Consider the following 16,396-nt stretch of genomic DNA (forward strand, 5'->3'; position numbering starts at 1 on the left):
AAATCCAGCTTGCACTTCTGGGAGTTCTCGGTCCATATACTGCCTAAGCCTGCCTTGTAGAATTTTAAGCATAACCTTGCTAGCGTGTGAAATGAGCGCAATTGTGCGGTAGTTGGAGCATTCTTTGGCACTGCCCTTCTTTGGAATTGGGATGTAGACCTATATACAATATAGGTGAGGATACTTGTGTATTATCTGAAACAAACTTTCATATCTCGAAGCAAGAGACTCTGAGTAGACCCATTGGGCGGCAATGTGGGTAGAGTGTCAGACTAGGACTGGGAGACCAGAATTCAAATGCTCATGCAGCCATAAAGCCCATTGGATTGCTACCTTGGGGCAATCACTCTCTCTTAGCAGAACATAGCTCACAGGGTTGTCGTGAGAATAAAACAGGGAAGGGGTGAATTGTTTACACCACCTTGAGCTCCTTGGAGAAAAGGTGGAATAATAATAATAATAATAATAATAATAATAATAATAATAATAATAGGAAGAAGAAGAAGGCTGAATTCATCTTAAGAGTGGATACACTGAAATTCATGGACCTGTGTTTGACATGACCGTTAATTTCACCTGGCTTGTTTCTCCATTCTTGTTTCTCCATGCATGTTTGTCCAGTTCTCATCGCTGTGCAACATTAACTCAGTTTTCAAATTCAGTATTTAAGCTTCTCCAATACATAGCAAGGATGCTAAAAATTATTGTTGTATGTGTGAATGCTCCATGCGAGTTTCCTCAAGTGGACACTTGGCACATTTGTCCAGAACAATCCCTTATGTTGGAAGTGGGTGGGGAAGGCTTTCTTTGTTGGTGCCTGTGGAGCTGTGGAATGGGGGCCTTGGGCCAAGAGTTTTCTGGACATGTGAATCCCTGCATGACCTTTTTTCTTTTCTTTTCTTACCTCCATGGCATATCTTTCCCCGTCAATGCTGTGCTCCGATCCAGGGCTCACCCTGCTTTTCTTCCCCTCGCTGTTTCCCCAGTGGAAGTGGAACTGCACGGCCTTGTATTTCCCCTGGAGGCCACCCGACTCGATCTTTGCTGTCCCATCAAGCTGCACTAGGACTGAGGGAGGCAAAAAAGAAGTGCCCTTTCAGGTCATTCATTATTTCAAAAACATGTTATCATTATAAACCGGGGGTTGCGAGGGAACCTCCACCCCACAGACCTCCTTTGCCCCCACCAGGCCATTTTGGCCAAGCAATGCCCAGATGCCACACACCAGAGCTCTCTGTTTCTCATATTTTCTCTGTTTTCTAATATTTTAGTATTTTAAAAAATAGTGCAGGGTTCCCCAAACTAAGGCCCAGGGGCCGGATGCGGCCCAATTGCCTTCTAAATCCGGCCCGCAGATGGTCCAGGAATCAGCATGTTTTTACATGAGTAGAATGTGTCCTTTTATTTAAAATGCATCTCTGGGTTATTTGTGGGGCATAGGAATTCGTTCATATATTTTTTTCAAAATATAGTCCGGCCTCCCACAAGGTCTGAGGGACAGTGGACCGGCCCCCTGCTGAAAAAGTTTGCTGACCCCTGAAATAGTGTCTTTTATTGTTTCATATAAAACAAATATACCAGGGGCAACGAACAAATGACACTCACATCCCACTCAGTCATGAGTTCTTTGTTTTCAGTGTGAATGTATCAATTATATAAAATATTTGTTAACCCAGAGTGTCTTCCCAGAGTGATCTGTGTGGAGCAAGTAGTTGGTAACTATGTTACTTTGTTGCAGCATACCACATCAAAGCTATCAGTTTTAGTAATATTACTACAGTGGTACCTCGGTTTAAGTACACAATTGGTTCCGGAAGTCTGTACTGTACTTAGGTGGAAGCGAACTTTCCCATTGAAAGTAATGGAAAGTGGATTAATCCGTTCCAGGCGGGTCCGCGGAGTACTTAAACTGAAAGTGCTCAAATCGATGCGTACTTAAACCGAGGTATGACTGTACATGCCTTCCTTCCTGAAGGGAAGGAACAAACCATAGCTGTTAGTACCAAGTTTCAAACGCATTAGCAATGGGGTCTTTCCAAAAATATTGCAACAGTCAATCTTGCAGCTCATTTTTCTAATATTAAATTCAGTTCTCCCCATTTCTGCAGCAATTTGGGATTTTAAACAATACCCTCACAAAAATTAACCAACATTTTAGTGCTTGCCATTTTCACTGGCATACATACAGTTTTTTCTAACTTTCCCTGATATAATGCATGTTTGTATGTTGTTTTAATGAAGATACCTTGAACATTAAATAAATGTGTTTATGTCATTTGAAAAGACAGCTGTGTTTCAGATCGCACAATGTTTTTAGAAAGTTTGAAGTTCTTTTTAATACAGAGACTCCTAAAAAGTGCCAGTGGCAACAATTCTTCTTTTTCATATAAGAGTAGTGATGAGGGATAAATTCAGTTCAGTTTACTGTAATATTCTTGTTATAATGAAAAATTCTTGTTATTTGCTGCTATTACTACTACAACTACTACTACTACTACTACCTGCAGCAGTGGGTCTCAGGGCAGGTTACATTGATTTAAAATCCAGAACGAAAAACATTTCACAGTCACGGGAATCGGGTGGGATGAACTTACCATATCTGCACTTTCTGAAAGAGTGTGTGGATGTATTAGGAGGAATATGTGCATATCAGGAGAAAGTCACATTAAAATGTTGATGAAGTTCCAGGGGGACTTTATTAAAAACAAAACAAAAAATACCTCCAACTGATGGGGATGTGGAGAACCAAACTTAAGCTTGAAATGCAGAGAAGCCAAAAATGGGCAGGTACCCCCTTTCCTCCATAGGAGGGAATGGCTCCTGAGAGTATGGCTGCCAAGGTCACCTGCATCTCCTAAAAGAGATGTTCCCATCTTCCCGGTCATTGGACATATTGGCCAGGGCCGGCCCAAGACATCTTTGCACCTGAGGTAAACTTCAGAATGGTGCTCCCCTCCCCTCCAATGAAGAAGGGGTGAGTGAAGATCTACATTGAGCACAAAGGTGATGCGGAAGAATGATCTGCATCCCAGTCTGCTGCCCCTGTGGATCCTGCTGCCTGAGGCCTCATGGGTAGGTCGGTCCTGATCCTGTCTTTGATCTTACAGGAGGTGCAGTCCCATGGGAACACTTTAAGGACACCACACCGGTTACTCTTGCAATACACAAGCCAATAGGTTATATCTTCTACAAATTCCGCCTCTCACCTGTATGGCCATTATTTACAACTCTCCAGGGTTTTTCTGGCTTGGTGTTGTATTTTTCAAACTTGAATGGCATGAGGTCCCAGTCGTATTTCACATCGTTGGTGAGGATGTTGATAGGAGACTGTTGACTTTTTCCACACACCTCGAAATCCTGTTCCCAGTGGCGGGGTTCTGTTGAAGGTGTCGTGGGCAGGAGGGGGGGAAAGATTATTTCAGTGGGGGGAGAAAGTTGGAGAAAGTTGTGCCACTGAATGAATCAGGCTCTCTGCAAACCAGGCTTTTTGAAATATTAGGCAGCCTTAGGAATGCAAATGCCACCCTTCTGCTCTCCAAAATAGTTGGACTACAATTACGGTCATCCTGACCATCAGCCATGCTGGCTAGGGCTGATAGGAGTCTTAGTCCAACGGCGTCTGGAATAACCAGCTTGGGAAGGCTAGTACATGTCATCACTGTATTGTCTAAGGTGGCTGGTTAAAAACCCGGATGCTTCAAAAGGCTTTAGCACAAGTGTTCTCTTTTTGCTGACTTTTCCATGGGCGTACCCAGGATCAAAACTAGGGGGGGGGGCGCACACCAGCCACACACCCCACCGCCAGCCACGCCCCCTACCGCCAGCCACCCGATTGGCTGGCTGGCTGGCAATGACATGGCTGGGATCCCCCCAGGAGGCGTGGTCAACGTCAACGCCCCCCAGAGGGGAGGGGGCCAGCTTGCGCTTCTGCCTCGCCAGCTCCTTTACCGGCAGCGGTGACTAAAACGAGGCAGCAGCAGCAGCGAAGCTGCCTCCGCCGAGGGAAACCTGGACCTGGGCTAACTTCAGCCCACACTCCTTCAAGTCACAGCGAGCACACCACAGAAAGTGCTGCCCCACAATGCTCTGCGGCACATTGTGGGGCAGCACTTTTTGTGCTGTGCTCACTGTGACTTGAAGGAGTGTGGGCTGAAGTTAGCCCAGGTCCAGTCCAGGTCTCCCTCGGAGGAGGCAGCTTCGCTGCTGCTGCTGCTGTTTCGCTTCAGCCGAGCAGGCTGAGGCGGAGCACAGCTGGCAGCGTCTCTGCCTGTTTGCCCCCTCTTTGCTTCTGGGGGGGGCAGCTGCCCATAGCTGTCCACTTTCGGATTTGAAAATAAGGGATCAGCAGCCTCACCTGTCCCAGGGACAGTCTACTGTATAATATATCTAGCAATCCAGGATAGCAACGGGAAACGGCGCTGGAATAAGGGAATTTCCAGCAAAAAAGGGAAAGTTGACAGCTGTGGCTTGGAATAAGGGAGTTTCCCGCCAAAAAAAGGGAGTGTCGCGGTCATCCTGACCTGCGCAGCACCCTCTGACATTTTACGGTCTATTGATGACTGTGCCAACGACCGAATAAAATATCTGCTGTCACTTAAAATACTTCAGACCAGGATAGTGTGGAAGTAAAAAGATGTTGCTTTATTGTTGGTACATAAGCGTACTGGTTTCAGTATTAGTCTTAAGATTGTTACAAATAACAGATGTTTCCTATACCAGCCTATTACCTCTAAATATAACTACTACCGGCCTATTACCGCTAAAGACAACTAAATGTATTTGTGAATAAGCACACAAACTCTTTATCCTGACTGATTAATAACTCACACCATCTATGCTTCACCTCAGTGTTTAAAACCAGCTCTCTCTCTACCAACAACCAACCGACTACCTCAACCAACTGACTACCAACTAACTCCAGGGGTGGGGTTTTTATACTCTGTCAGAGCCCTCCCCCTTGGGTTCTAACAGTTCTATTTGGATTAACCCTTAATAACCTGGCTTAACTTTAGGCTGATCGCCACAGGGAGGGTTGGCAGCTATGCAGCTGCCTCCCCTGCCCCGTGCTGGGTACGCCCATGGACTTATCTGTGGCCCCATCTGCACTAGACATTTAAAGCAGTACCATACCAATTTATAAACAGACATGGCTTCCAACTTCACGACAAAGAATCCTGGGAACCGTAGTTTGTTGTTTGGAGACCCATTTATGTAGCAGAGGGGCTGGATAGCCATGCTACTGCAGACTTTATAAGTGATGTACATAGGAAATTAGAGTATCGAGCAAAAGAGTTTTATGTGAATGTGCATCTCTTACAATGGTATCAAAGTGGTGGCCACTCTAGGTGTTCCCCAGAACTGCTTCCCTCCATGCAAGCACCCCTGTTACACTTTGGTTCCTACTTCCAGCCATTCTCCTTGCAATATTGATCTCTGTCTTCGTTTTGCTACACAGATGAGCAATCTTGGCCTGCCGCCAAGAATGGGCTCACCCCCCTGACCCCAACCCAACACTGACTTAAGCACACTTAGAAGACCTTTGAGAGGTTTGTGTTTTCTTTTAAAATCTGCTATGAATTACCTAGACAGTGTTGGTTTTGACACCGCTGTGACAGATAGCACCAGTGGCTTCCTTCTGTAAGAGAGATCATAACAGCCTTTAGACAATTAGCTCTTTGGGGTGGGGAGTCAATAAATTTTTTTTAAAAAAAATATTTATAACAGTCATGACACATATGAGTATAAACAAAGGAGAAGAACTGTAATTAAAATGAGAACAGAAACTTTGCACCTTTGAAAAACAGATAATTTCTCAGTATCTTCTGTAATAGTGCAAAAGTGGGGGACACAAACAGAAACAGCAGCAGTTTCCTCATAACTGACAGTACCGTATCTTTCTAGAACCCTTATTGCCAAGCCCCAAGTGGCTCTGTGATCGTTTAGCATCTGAAATACAGAAGTTGTTTTTAAACAAATATTTAAACAAATATATGTTGTATGGGGTATTGGAGTTCACTGTTCCACTCAATCAGTGATGCCTTCTTCCTGAATACTCCATTTCATCTCCCCAAGCTTGTTTTCTGTCCTTCCCCCTGACAACAGTAGGCCCACATTCCACAGCCACTGAGCATGCTCAGAACCTCATTAGGCTGTTTTTCAGTGCCTTTCTCCCAAAGATCTTGTGAACTTCTGCAAACCTTATGGTTCTGCAAAGCCTGCTGAAAATGTTGTGGAGATTTTTTTTTGAAATATCAGAAGGGTTTTTGTTGTTGTTGTTGTTGTTGTTTAGTCGTTTAGTCGTGTCCGACTCTTCGTGACCCCATGGACCATAGCCCGCCAGGCACTCCTGTCTTGCACTGCCTCCCGCAGTTTGGTCGAACTCATGTTTGTAGCTTCGAGAACACTGTCCAACCATCTCGTCCTCTGTCGTCCCCTTCTCCTAGTGCCCTGAATCTTTCCCAACATCAGGGTTTTTTCCAGGGAGTCTTCTCTTCTCATGAGGTGGCCAAAGTATTGGAGCCTCAAAGTATTGGAGCGTCACGATCTGTTTTTGTTTTAACCTATCCTTTAGGAAATAGGCTGCCATATGCCTGGATGTTCCAGGACATTTTAGCCGGCTTTTCAAAAAATCCTCCCGGACGCCATTTTCAAGGGATGAATCCCAGCGATGTCTGGACATATGGCAGCCCTAGGTTCCCTAAGCAATAGTACCCACATCCTGATTATTGGAAATAAGGAGCCATTCTGTCTGCATCTAACCTCTCCTGCAAGCTTGTTGTGAGGATGAAACTAGCAGAGAGAACCATATACAGTATGTTGCCTTGAGTTCCTTAGGGGAAAAGTGTGATGCAAATGTTATAAATGGATCTAAGTTAAGAACATCAGAAGAGCCCTGTTGGATCAGGCCATTGGTCCATCTAGTCCAGCACCCTCTTCTCACAGTGGCCACCCAGAAGCCCGTGGGAAATCCACAACCAGGACCTGAGCACAAGATAACTCTCCCCTGCTTCCTCCATGAATTTGCCCAATCTTCTTTTGAGGCCATGCAAATTGGTGTCCATCGCTGCCTCCAGGAGGAGCGAGCGTCATAGCCTCATGTAGAAGTACTTTCTTTTATCTTTGTTGAATCTTCCAACATTCAGCTTCATTGGACGTCCCTAAGTTCTAGTGTTACGAGAGAGGGAGAAAAACTATTCTCTGTCCACTTTCTCCCTGCTGTGCATAATTTTATTAACTTCTATCATGTCACCTCTTGCTTGACTTTTCTCTGATCTAAAAAGTTTTAAACGTTGCAAGTTTTCCTCATGGGGGAGTTCTTCCACCCTCTTGATCATTTGAGTTGCCCTTTATGGAACCTTTTCCAACTCCCTGAAAGTTGTTATAAATATTCCAAAAATCAGGTTTTTTAAAAAACTGGAATTGGTCTGTGCTGTGGTTCCCCCTTGAACCTTGAACCCTGGCCGTGCGCCATCCCAGTATCGTTTCCAATGTGCCTCCTTTGCAAAGGAGAGGTCCTTTAAAGGTCGCCACCGAAGCAGCAAAATAACATTTCCCCAGTCAGCAGAATTTTGATCTCACTTAATAATTCAGTGAGATGAGCTCTCCCAGGGCATCTTGTTTCTGCAATGTCAGCATTTGAGTTAGCCTGAAATCGGAGGGGATGGAAAAGAGATTCTGTTTAAAACTGCGGGGTCTAAGTGGTTAATGCAAGTGCTTGCATTCTGGAGGGCAAGAGGGTTCTCTCTCTCCTCTCTCTCTCTCTCTCTCTCTCTCTCTCTCTCTCTGTGTGTGTGTGTGTGTGTGTGCAGGTCCGGTGCTAGGGCTTTTTGCGCCCTAGGCAAAATCACCTTCTGGCGCCCCCTGGCACATGCATCATGACGCATGCGTCATGCCCCATGCACAACACCGCTGGCACCCCTGCGTCCCCTCCATAGCTGAAGGCTTCAGCTACGGGCGCTGCTGCCGCCACCGCCCGCTCGCTCGCAGCTGCTGAGGAGCTCACATCAACCCCTCCATAGGTGGCAGGAGTGTGAGCATGCGTCGTGGGAGGGCGGCGGTGGGAGGGCGGTGGCGCGGGGGTTTTGCGGGGCAGGCTGGCCATGCCCCCTCCATTTACGCGCCCTAGGCAACTGCCTAGTTCGCCTAAATGGATGCACCGGCCCGTGTGTGTGTGTGTGTGTTTTCTGAGTGCAACCCTCTCTCTGTTCTCCCTTTGTCCCAGTGCATCTACATCTCTATGCATTTATCTACATCTCTAAGCATCTAGAGGAGTCTTTGCCAAGCTAATGCCCTCCAGCTGTCTAGAACTACAATTCCATGGCTTGGGTGGTTATTTGAACCCTGGTTTCCCAGGTCCTAGTCTGACACTCAACACTTTTGTGCATGATTTTGCTTAAATCTCACACTTTTTTTTTCAAAGCCATTCTTCCTATTCATGCATTGGCTACTTCAAGACTGGATTATGTACTGCAATGCACTTTCTGTGGGGTTTCCCTAATGCTTCGTTCAGGGGCTGCAGTTAGTGCCGAATGCTGCAGCACGATTGCTGACAGGAATGAGGCCTTGTCAGCATATAACACCTGTGCTCAAAGAGCCCAGGACCTTGTTTTGAGTATCTGAGGTGAAATGAACTCAGTCTTTCCACACCAAAAATCCATGCCTTGTTACTCCCTCTCACCCCCCAATCTATTGTCTTTTTACAGAGGTCTTTCTCCACCTTGTTAATTAAGGGCCAACACAGAGTCTGAGTGCTGAGTGATGCTAATTTGATAGGGGAAAACTAGAAGTAAAGATAAAGCCTTTGGCCAAAGCAAATAAAAGTCCATTTCTACAAATATTATTAAGCGGATTAGGGTTCGTGTGACGCCTGATCCTTCTAATCAGTATCTGATAAGTTTTATCCTCTTTCTCAAATTTCAGAGCTAATGTCTGCGGTTTTTTTATTTGTTTGTTTTGTTTAAATCATGGTCTACTGTGGTTGTAGAGAGCAGTGGGGGGAAATATGGAGGCTTCCAAAGGCAAGTAGCGGTACTCCAAGCCATTCAGGTCATGTAGCTGAAAGAGTAAAGGAAAAAGTTACAAATCCCCCATTCTACAAATCTGCCCCTTTTCCAGTCTTGTTCCTGGTGGGAGTCACTCTGTTTTTCCAATTTTGCTCTGTCTGTTTTCCTCAGGACAATGTGAGGAAACAGCATTGCCTCCCCAGGTGTGTGTCTCTGCCAAATAGCTCAGCCATGAACAATGGGCTCTCAAGTGGAGCCTTGAGACCTCTGCATGCCTTGGAAGGACAAGGTGGGGCAGAGGAGAGGAACTTCCAATGCAGAACCTCAGATGCTTTGGGGGTGTAGCTTAAAAGCCTCTAAAGAGGGATTAGAGCAATTCATGAAGGTTGTCAGTGGGGAACAAGCCATGATGGCTATGTGGAAACTCCAAGTTCAGGAGCAGCCTACCTGAGTACTTGTTGATAGGGAGCTGCAATAGGAAAACGGTTGTTGCCTTCCTGCCCTGCTTATGGCCTTCTCAAACTCCTCTGGTTGGCCAAACTGGAAACTAGTTGCTTGCTGCTCTTTGTAGCCATCATGCCTTTTATTACTAGCTTAAAATGCACATTATGCGCTTAAAACACAGCCAGGTCATTCTTTTTCTCAATTTGGATAAAATCCGGTTTTAGGGGGAAATACCTCAAATGTAGCATTTCATAGGAAATGACAGTATAGACATGGATTGTGGCATGATCATGTGTACACAGCTTTCTAAACCAGTGGTGGGAGCACACCGGATGCAGAGTAAACAGGAGCATGCTCACAATTTGTGATTAGTACATCAGCACACATCATGGCACTGAGTTCCATAGCTTAATTTTGGCATACCATGCTTCTTTTCGCCAGCCGTGAATCTCCTGCTGATCACATTACTGTACTTTCACATTACTGTGTTTTAAAATTCTGTTTTATTAGCTACATAGGAATCTGCCTTACAGTGTGCCAGATCCCTAGTCCATCTTGCTCCGTATTTTCTACACTCCACCTGGAGATGCCAAAGATTGAACCCGGCACCTTCTGCATGCAAGGCAGATGCTCAACCCAGAGCTGTCTTTCCCATAGGGCTTAGTGGGGTGTCGCACCAGGGCGCTAGCCTCTCAGGGGTGCCCCAGCAAGTGGGGGGGCTGCGCGGCTTTGCCGGCGGCCTCCCCTTTCCATGCACGCCCGCCAACCATAAGGCTGGCGGGCATGCAGCTTCCTTCCTAAGCCTCCTTAGGAGGAGAGCGATCCCCGCAGAGGCTTAGGATGGAAGCTGTGCCCTGCCAACCATATGGCTGGCGGGCGCACAACTCCCCCCCCCCAAGCCTCGGCAGGGATCACTCTCCTCCCAAGGAGGCTTGGGAGGGAAGCTGCGCTCTCCTCCCGCGGAGGCTTGGAAGGGGCGCAACTTCACTCCCAAGCCTCTGCAGGGATCGCTCTCCTGCAGCAGCATGGGGGAGAGATGTGCACCGCCCCGGATGGCTGGCAGTGCGCAGCTACGGCCACCCCAACACTATCCGTGGTATTTTGGGGGTTCTGGGCAGATATTTGCACCCCGACGCCGCATCTGCTAAAGACTGCCCTGGCTCTACCACTGAGCAGAATCTAAAGAGGAACCCAAGACAAAGAGTGCCACTCCGGGTGTGGGAAAGCTGCAATAATTATTTACCACTGAAACATCATAAAGAAATAAAATTGCCCTCTTGTTAGTTGCATAGAGATGTGTCCTTCAGAGAGCAATTTGGAGACAGGAGGAGTTTCCGTCTCTCCTGAATCACTAGAGAGACCCTTCTTTTGTGTTCTGAGCTGCCTAGAGAAGAATGTCATTAAGTGGCCTATATAAAGACTCTAAGTTAAGTAAAAATAGTATTACAAGAAAGGGATAAAAACTTATCTCTATCGAGTTTCCCCACCTCATGCATAATTTTATAACCTGTCCTGTTTTTGCTATACTAAAAAGGCTTTAAACGTTGCCTGGCATTGCCTGCCTTTTTCTGCACCTCCCTCCCCAACTGTAAAGTGTATGTATGTGTGCATTACTGTGATTAACAAAGCAAAGTGTTTTTAATTTATGTAGCAAAACTGTTTCAGCTTCTGCCTTCATCAGCTGCTGTGATACAAATTAAACGATGCTGTTTCCAAGGTGGCTGTTACTGGTGTTTTGCTCAGAAGGGCTTCATTTCCTGAAGCTAAGCAATACTGCGGCCATCGTACAGGTTGAGGCCATGCAGTGTTAATGTGTCCACTATGTACATATTTTGCTAACATTGTGGGATTTGTTGGCTTCACAGCTTGCATGAAGCACAGTTTGATGCCTGCCTGCCTGCCTGCCTGCCTGTTTTTAGATGCAGGGACCAGAACTGTTCAATACAGTCCCCTAATTGGATTAAGCCTGCAAGTGGCTGAAGAGTTGCGGGACTTGGCTTCTTTGTTTTAGGTCTTTGAAATTAAAGGTGAACTCAATTGAGTAAGAAGCGGAAGGGAGCTTATTAAGGAGGGACTGAGTTAAGGGGAATTGCAATCTGTAATCCTTCTATGTACTGAGAGTGGAAAAGTACTGAAAGAGGACTGAGAATTGAGAGTATACCACCCAGTGGTGGAGAAGGGAATATACATACTCAGGAGTTGGGACAAAGTATAGTGCCATCTGGGGGTAAATTGGGTATTGCAGGAACTTGGGATTTTGAGCAGTACCCTCTAGTGGTGAGAAGGGGGATTTCCTTTGTCTTTTTTTGTTTGTTTGTTTGTTTGTTTTTGTTTCCCTCCTGAATAAAAATGGCAGGTAAAAAGGAAAAGAAGCCGGCAAGCACACCGAAAGACAGAAGAGGCTCTAAACAAGAAGAAGTTAAAGATCTAGAAGCTTTATGGCAAAAAATTAAAGATGAATTTAAACATAGTGAACAGCGAATGGATAAGAAATTGGGAGAGATTGACAAGAAGATTGAAGGAGCGGTGGGAGAGCTTTCGACTCAGATAAAAGATCTGTCAGTGAGATCCAAAACAATGGAAGATTCAATTAAGAAGACACAAAAAGAAGTAAAAGAGGTTAAAAAGGAAACGGATAAAGTGAAAGACAAAGTGAAAAAACTGGATAAGGCACATGAACAAATGCTTGACAATTTAGCATTGATAGAAATGAAACAAAGACAGTTGAATCTGAAATTGAGGGGTATTCCTGAAGAAACGGGAGAAGATATCAAATCGAGAATAATTGCTGAATTGGCAAAATGGATGGGAAAAACAGATGAAGAAGTGAGTCAGACAATTGTAAATGTGTTTAGAATTAAGGTGAAATCAGCAAAGGCCAAAGCAAGGAAAGCACCTGGTGATTGTGTGGTGATATTCAATACAATGGAGATGAAAAATGAGATTTTAAGACTGAGTTTCACCAACAAGCTAATCATCAGTGGTAAGCCTATAATTGTGTTTAAAGAGATACCAGGAAGATTTTTGAAAAAATGCGATAATTATAAAGCAATGGTGGCCTTGCTTAAGAAAAATGGAATTCAACATAGATGGGAATACCCCGAAGGAATGATGTTTCATTATAAGGAGAAGAGACATGTGCTGACAAGTATACAGGATATCGGAAAATTCTTGAGGAAGTACGAAATTTTTTTGGGAGAGTTGGACCCAGAACTGGCTGTTCTAGCAGAAGTAACAGCGGAAGAGGAAGAAGACCCAAGACCACAAAGAAGGAGGAGAAAGAGAAGAGAGGAAGAAGAAGAAAAGGCAGAGGAAGAAGACCAAGATCAAGAGTCAGAGAGAGAGGAAGAAGAAGAAGAAGATAAGGATTTAAATAAAGAACCCGACCAAGTTTAGCAAAATAATTTTTTGCTCTTCCTGATAGTAGGAAGTAAAATGGCATTGAAGATACATTCCTGGAACGTGAATGGCTTGAATAATAAGATTAAAAGGAATAACATTGATCATGTTTTGAAGAAGAAGAATTTGGATATAATTTGTCTTCAGGAAACACATGTGGCAAAAAAACATAGTTATATTCTTAAAAATAAAAGGTTGGGTAAAGAGTTTATAAGTTCGATGGAAAAGAAAAAGAGAGGAGTGGTCTTGTATATAAAGGAGAAATTAGATCCGAAATTGATTTTTAAAGATGAAGAAGGAAGAATAATCGCGGCTCAAATATCGATTGAGGGAGAAAAAATGTTAGTGGTGGGAATCTATGCACCGAATGAAAATAAAGCTGAATTCTACAAGAATCTGGAGGAAAGGCTGACTGAATATATGGATCAAAAGACAATGCTTATGGGCGATTTTAATGGAGTGACAGTGCCAGAATTGGATAGGACCAAGAAAAGGAAGAATGAAGGTAAATTACCAAAATCCTTTTTTGAACTAGTAGAAAACCTGGGTCTAGTGGATATTTGGAGACTGAGGCACCCTACAACTAAACAATTTACATTCTTCTCAGAACCAAATCAGAGTTCGGGAAGGATAGATAACATGTGGATCTCCAAGGAACTAGTGCCCAGGGTGAGTAAAACAGAGATAATACCACGTACACTGTCAGACCATAATTCTATATTCATGGAATTGAAAAGCAAAGACCAAAAGTCCTTCAGGTGGAGAATGAACGAAGATCTATTTGATGATAAAGAGGTGGTCTCGAAAGCTAAGAAGACCCTGAAAGACTACTTTCATTGGAATTTATACAAAGATACCGGACTGGATATGGTATGGGATGCAAGTAAAGCAGTGATGAGAGGCTTTCTAATACAGCAAAACAGTTTTCTGAAACGAAAGAAAGAAAGGAAGAAAGAAGAAATTTTGAAATGTCTCATGGAAAATGAGAAGAACCTGATTGATAAACCCGAGAATCAGCAAATAAAGAATAATATAAAGATGTTACAGACACAATTCTCCATGTTGATCAATCAGGAGATTGAGTGGAAAATAAAACAAATGAGACAAAGAAATTTCGAATCGGCGAATAAAACAGGAAAACTGTTGGCTTGGCAGTTAAGGAAACGTCAAAATCAGAACATAATAACTAAGATTAAAACAGAGGGAGGAGTGACGGAAGATCCAAAGGAGATTAAGAAAACCTTTCAAAAATTCTATAAGGATTTGTATTGCAAAAAGAAAGAAGATGAGAAGAAGATCAGTGAGTATCTAGGAAAATATGGCTTGAAACCAATTCCAGAAGAAGAGAGGAAGAAGCTAAATAACAGGATAACGACACAAGAATTACAACAAGCAATAGGGAGAATGAAACAAGGTAAAGCCCCAGGACCAGATGGTTTAACGGCGAAATATTATAAAGTACTGAATGAACTGTTGGTTCCAGTTTTAGAGGAAATGATGAATGATATTCTGTTGGGGGGAAAGATCCCAAATACATGGAAAGAGGCATACATAACATTGATCCCAAAGCCGGATACGGATGGCTTAGAAGTCAAAAATTATAGACCAATCTCATTATTGAATAATGATTACAAACTCTTTGCAGATATAATGTCCAAGAGATTGAAAGAAGTTTTAAATCAAATAATACATAAGGATCAGGCTGGTTTTCTTCCTGGTAGACAGTTAAAGGATAATGTAAGACACATAATAGATGTAATAGAATATCTGGAGACCAAGATAGATAAACCAGCTGTCTTGATGTTTGTAGATGCTGAGAAAGCTTTTGACAATATATCTTGGCAATTCATGAAGAGGAATTTGGAATCAATGGTTGGGAAGAATACATTCGTGAATGGGATCGAGGCGATTTATTCAGAGCAAAAGGCAAGATTGATAATTAATAACACCCTAACAGAATATTTTGAAATCACAAAAGGAACTAGACAGGGCTGCCCTTTATCACCGTTATTGTTCATCATGGTCCTGGAAATATTATTGATCAGATTAAGAGACCTATCTACAATTAGAGGTATTAAGGTAGGTGCAAAGCAATTTAAAGTGAAAGCCTTCGCAGATGATTTAGTTTTAACATTGGAAAATCCAAAGGAAAGTGTTGCAGAAGCTATAGAAGTAATGGAGAAATTTGGCCAATTGGCAGGATTCAAATTAAATAGACAAAAAACCAAGGTTATGGCAATGAATATGACGAAAGAAGAAAAACAGGAATTACAGTTAAAACATGGACTCGACGTGGCTAAAAAGGTAAAATATCTGGGAATATGGATGACAGCAAAGAATATTAATCTTTACAGTGATAATTACGAACAAGTATGGAAGGAAATAAAGAAAGACCTGGAAAGATGGACTAATATGAAAATGTCATTCTTAGGAAGAATCGCAACAATAAAGATGAATGTATTACCTAAGATGTTATTCTTATTTCAAACTATACCTGTGGTTAAAGGTACGAGGCAATTCCAAGAGTGGCAAAAGATTTTATCAAGATTTGTCTGGCAGGGGAAAAAACCTAGAATAAAACATAAGATTTTGGTAGATAAGAAAGAAAGAGGTGGATTCGCCCTGCCAGACTTGAGACTTTATTATGAAGCGTCCTGTATCTGTTGGATAAAAGAATGGATAACTCTAGAGAATACAGACTTGTTAGATTTGGAAGGTTTTAACAATAGATTTGGATGGCATGCATATTTATGTTATGACAAAAAGAAATCACATACCGGGTTTACGAATCATGTGATAAGAAGATTTCTGTACGAGGTGTGGGAAAGAAATAAAAGGCTGTTAGAGACTAAAACACCCTGGTGGGTCTCACCAGCAGAGGTATTAACAGTTAAGAAAGTAAATATGGAGAAGAGGCGGGCCACGTATGAGGAAATCTTGACGAAAACTGAAAAAGGATGGAGTTTAAAACCTTTTGAGGACATTAAAGGAGTGTTAACAGGATGGATAGAATACCATCAAATAAATGATGTGCTTAAAGAAGATAGAAAAATAGGTTTTGAGGATAAAAGATCCAAATTTCAAATAGAAGTGCTAGAAGGCAAAACAAAGCTTTTGGCAAAGATGTATGATTTGTTGTTGGAGTGGTATACAAAAGATGAGTTGACAAAAGAAGTGATGATTAAATGGGCAAAAGATTTGGGGCATAATATTGAATATGATGCGTGGTTGAAATTATGGAATCAAACTTTAAGATTTACAGCATGTACTGCCTTGAAAGAAAATGTATATAAGATGATGTACAGATGGTATTTAACTCCAGTTAAATTAGCTAAAATGTATAGAATGAGTGATAAAAGTTGCTGGAAATGTAAAGAGAAAGATGGTGAATTTTATCATATGTGGTGGACATGCGAAAAAGTTAAAAGATTTTGGGAAAGTTTATATAACGAATTGAAAAAGATGTTTAGATATACCTTTCCAAAAAAACCAGAAGCATTTTTGTTAGGAATAATAGGAGGAGAGATTAGAAAAGAAGATCAAACACTGTT

At 43.0% G+C, this 16,396-nt stretch overlaps 1 protein-coding gene across 1 annotated transcript in view; it reads right to left on the reverse strand.

Moving 5' to 3' along the window:
* CA4 (carbonic anhydrase 4) overlaps positions 1-16,396 on the reverse strand; it is a 46,754-nt gene that overhangs the window by 6,578 nt on the left and 23,780 nt on the right. The window contains exons 2-4 of the mRNA XM_035140070.2: positions 5,582-5,635; positions 3,207-3,377; positions 905-1,068 (exon numbers count right to left, since the gene is read on the reverse strand). Of these exons, the coding sequence (XP_034995961.1) occupies positions 905-1,068; positions 3,207-3,377; positions 5,582-5,635 (389 nt within the window). The remainder of the gene's footprint in view (positions 1-904; positions 1,069-3,206; positions 3,378-5,581; positions 5,636-16,396) is intronic.

Source organism: Zootoca vivipara, chromosome 15, assembly GCF_963506605.1.
Source record: "Zootoca vivipara chromosome 15, rZooViv1.1, whole genome shotgun sequence".
In the NCBI taxonomy this organism is placed as follows: Eukaryota; Metazoa; Chordata; class Lepidosauria; order Squamata; family Lacertidae; genus Zootoca; species Zootoca vivipara.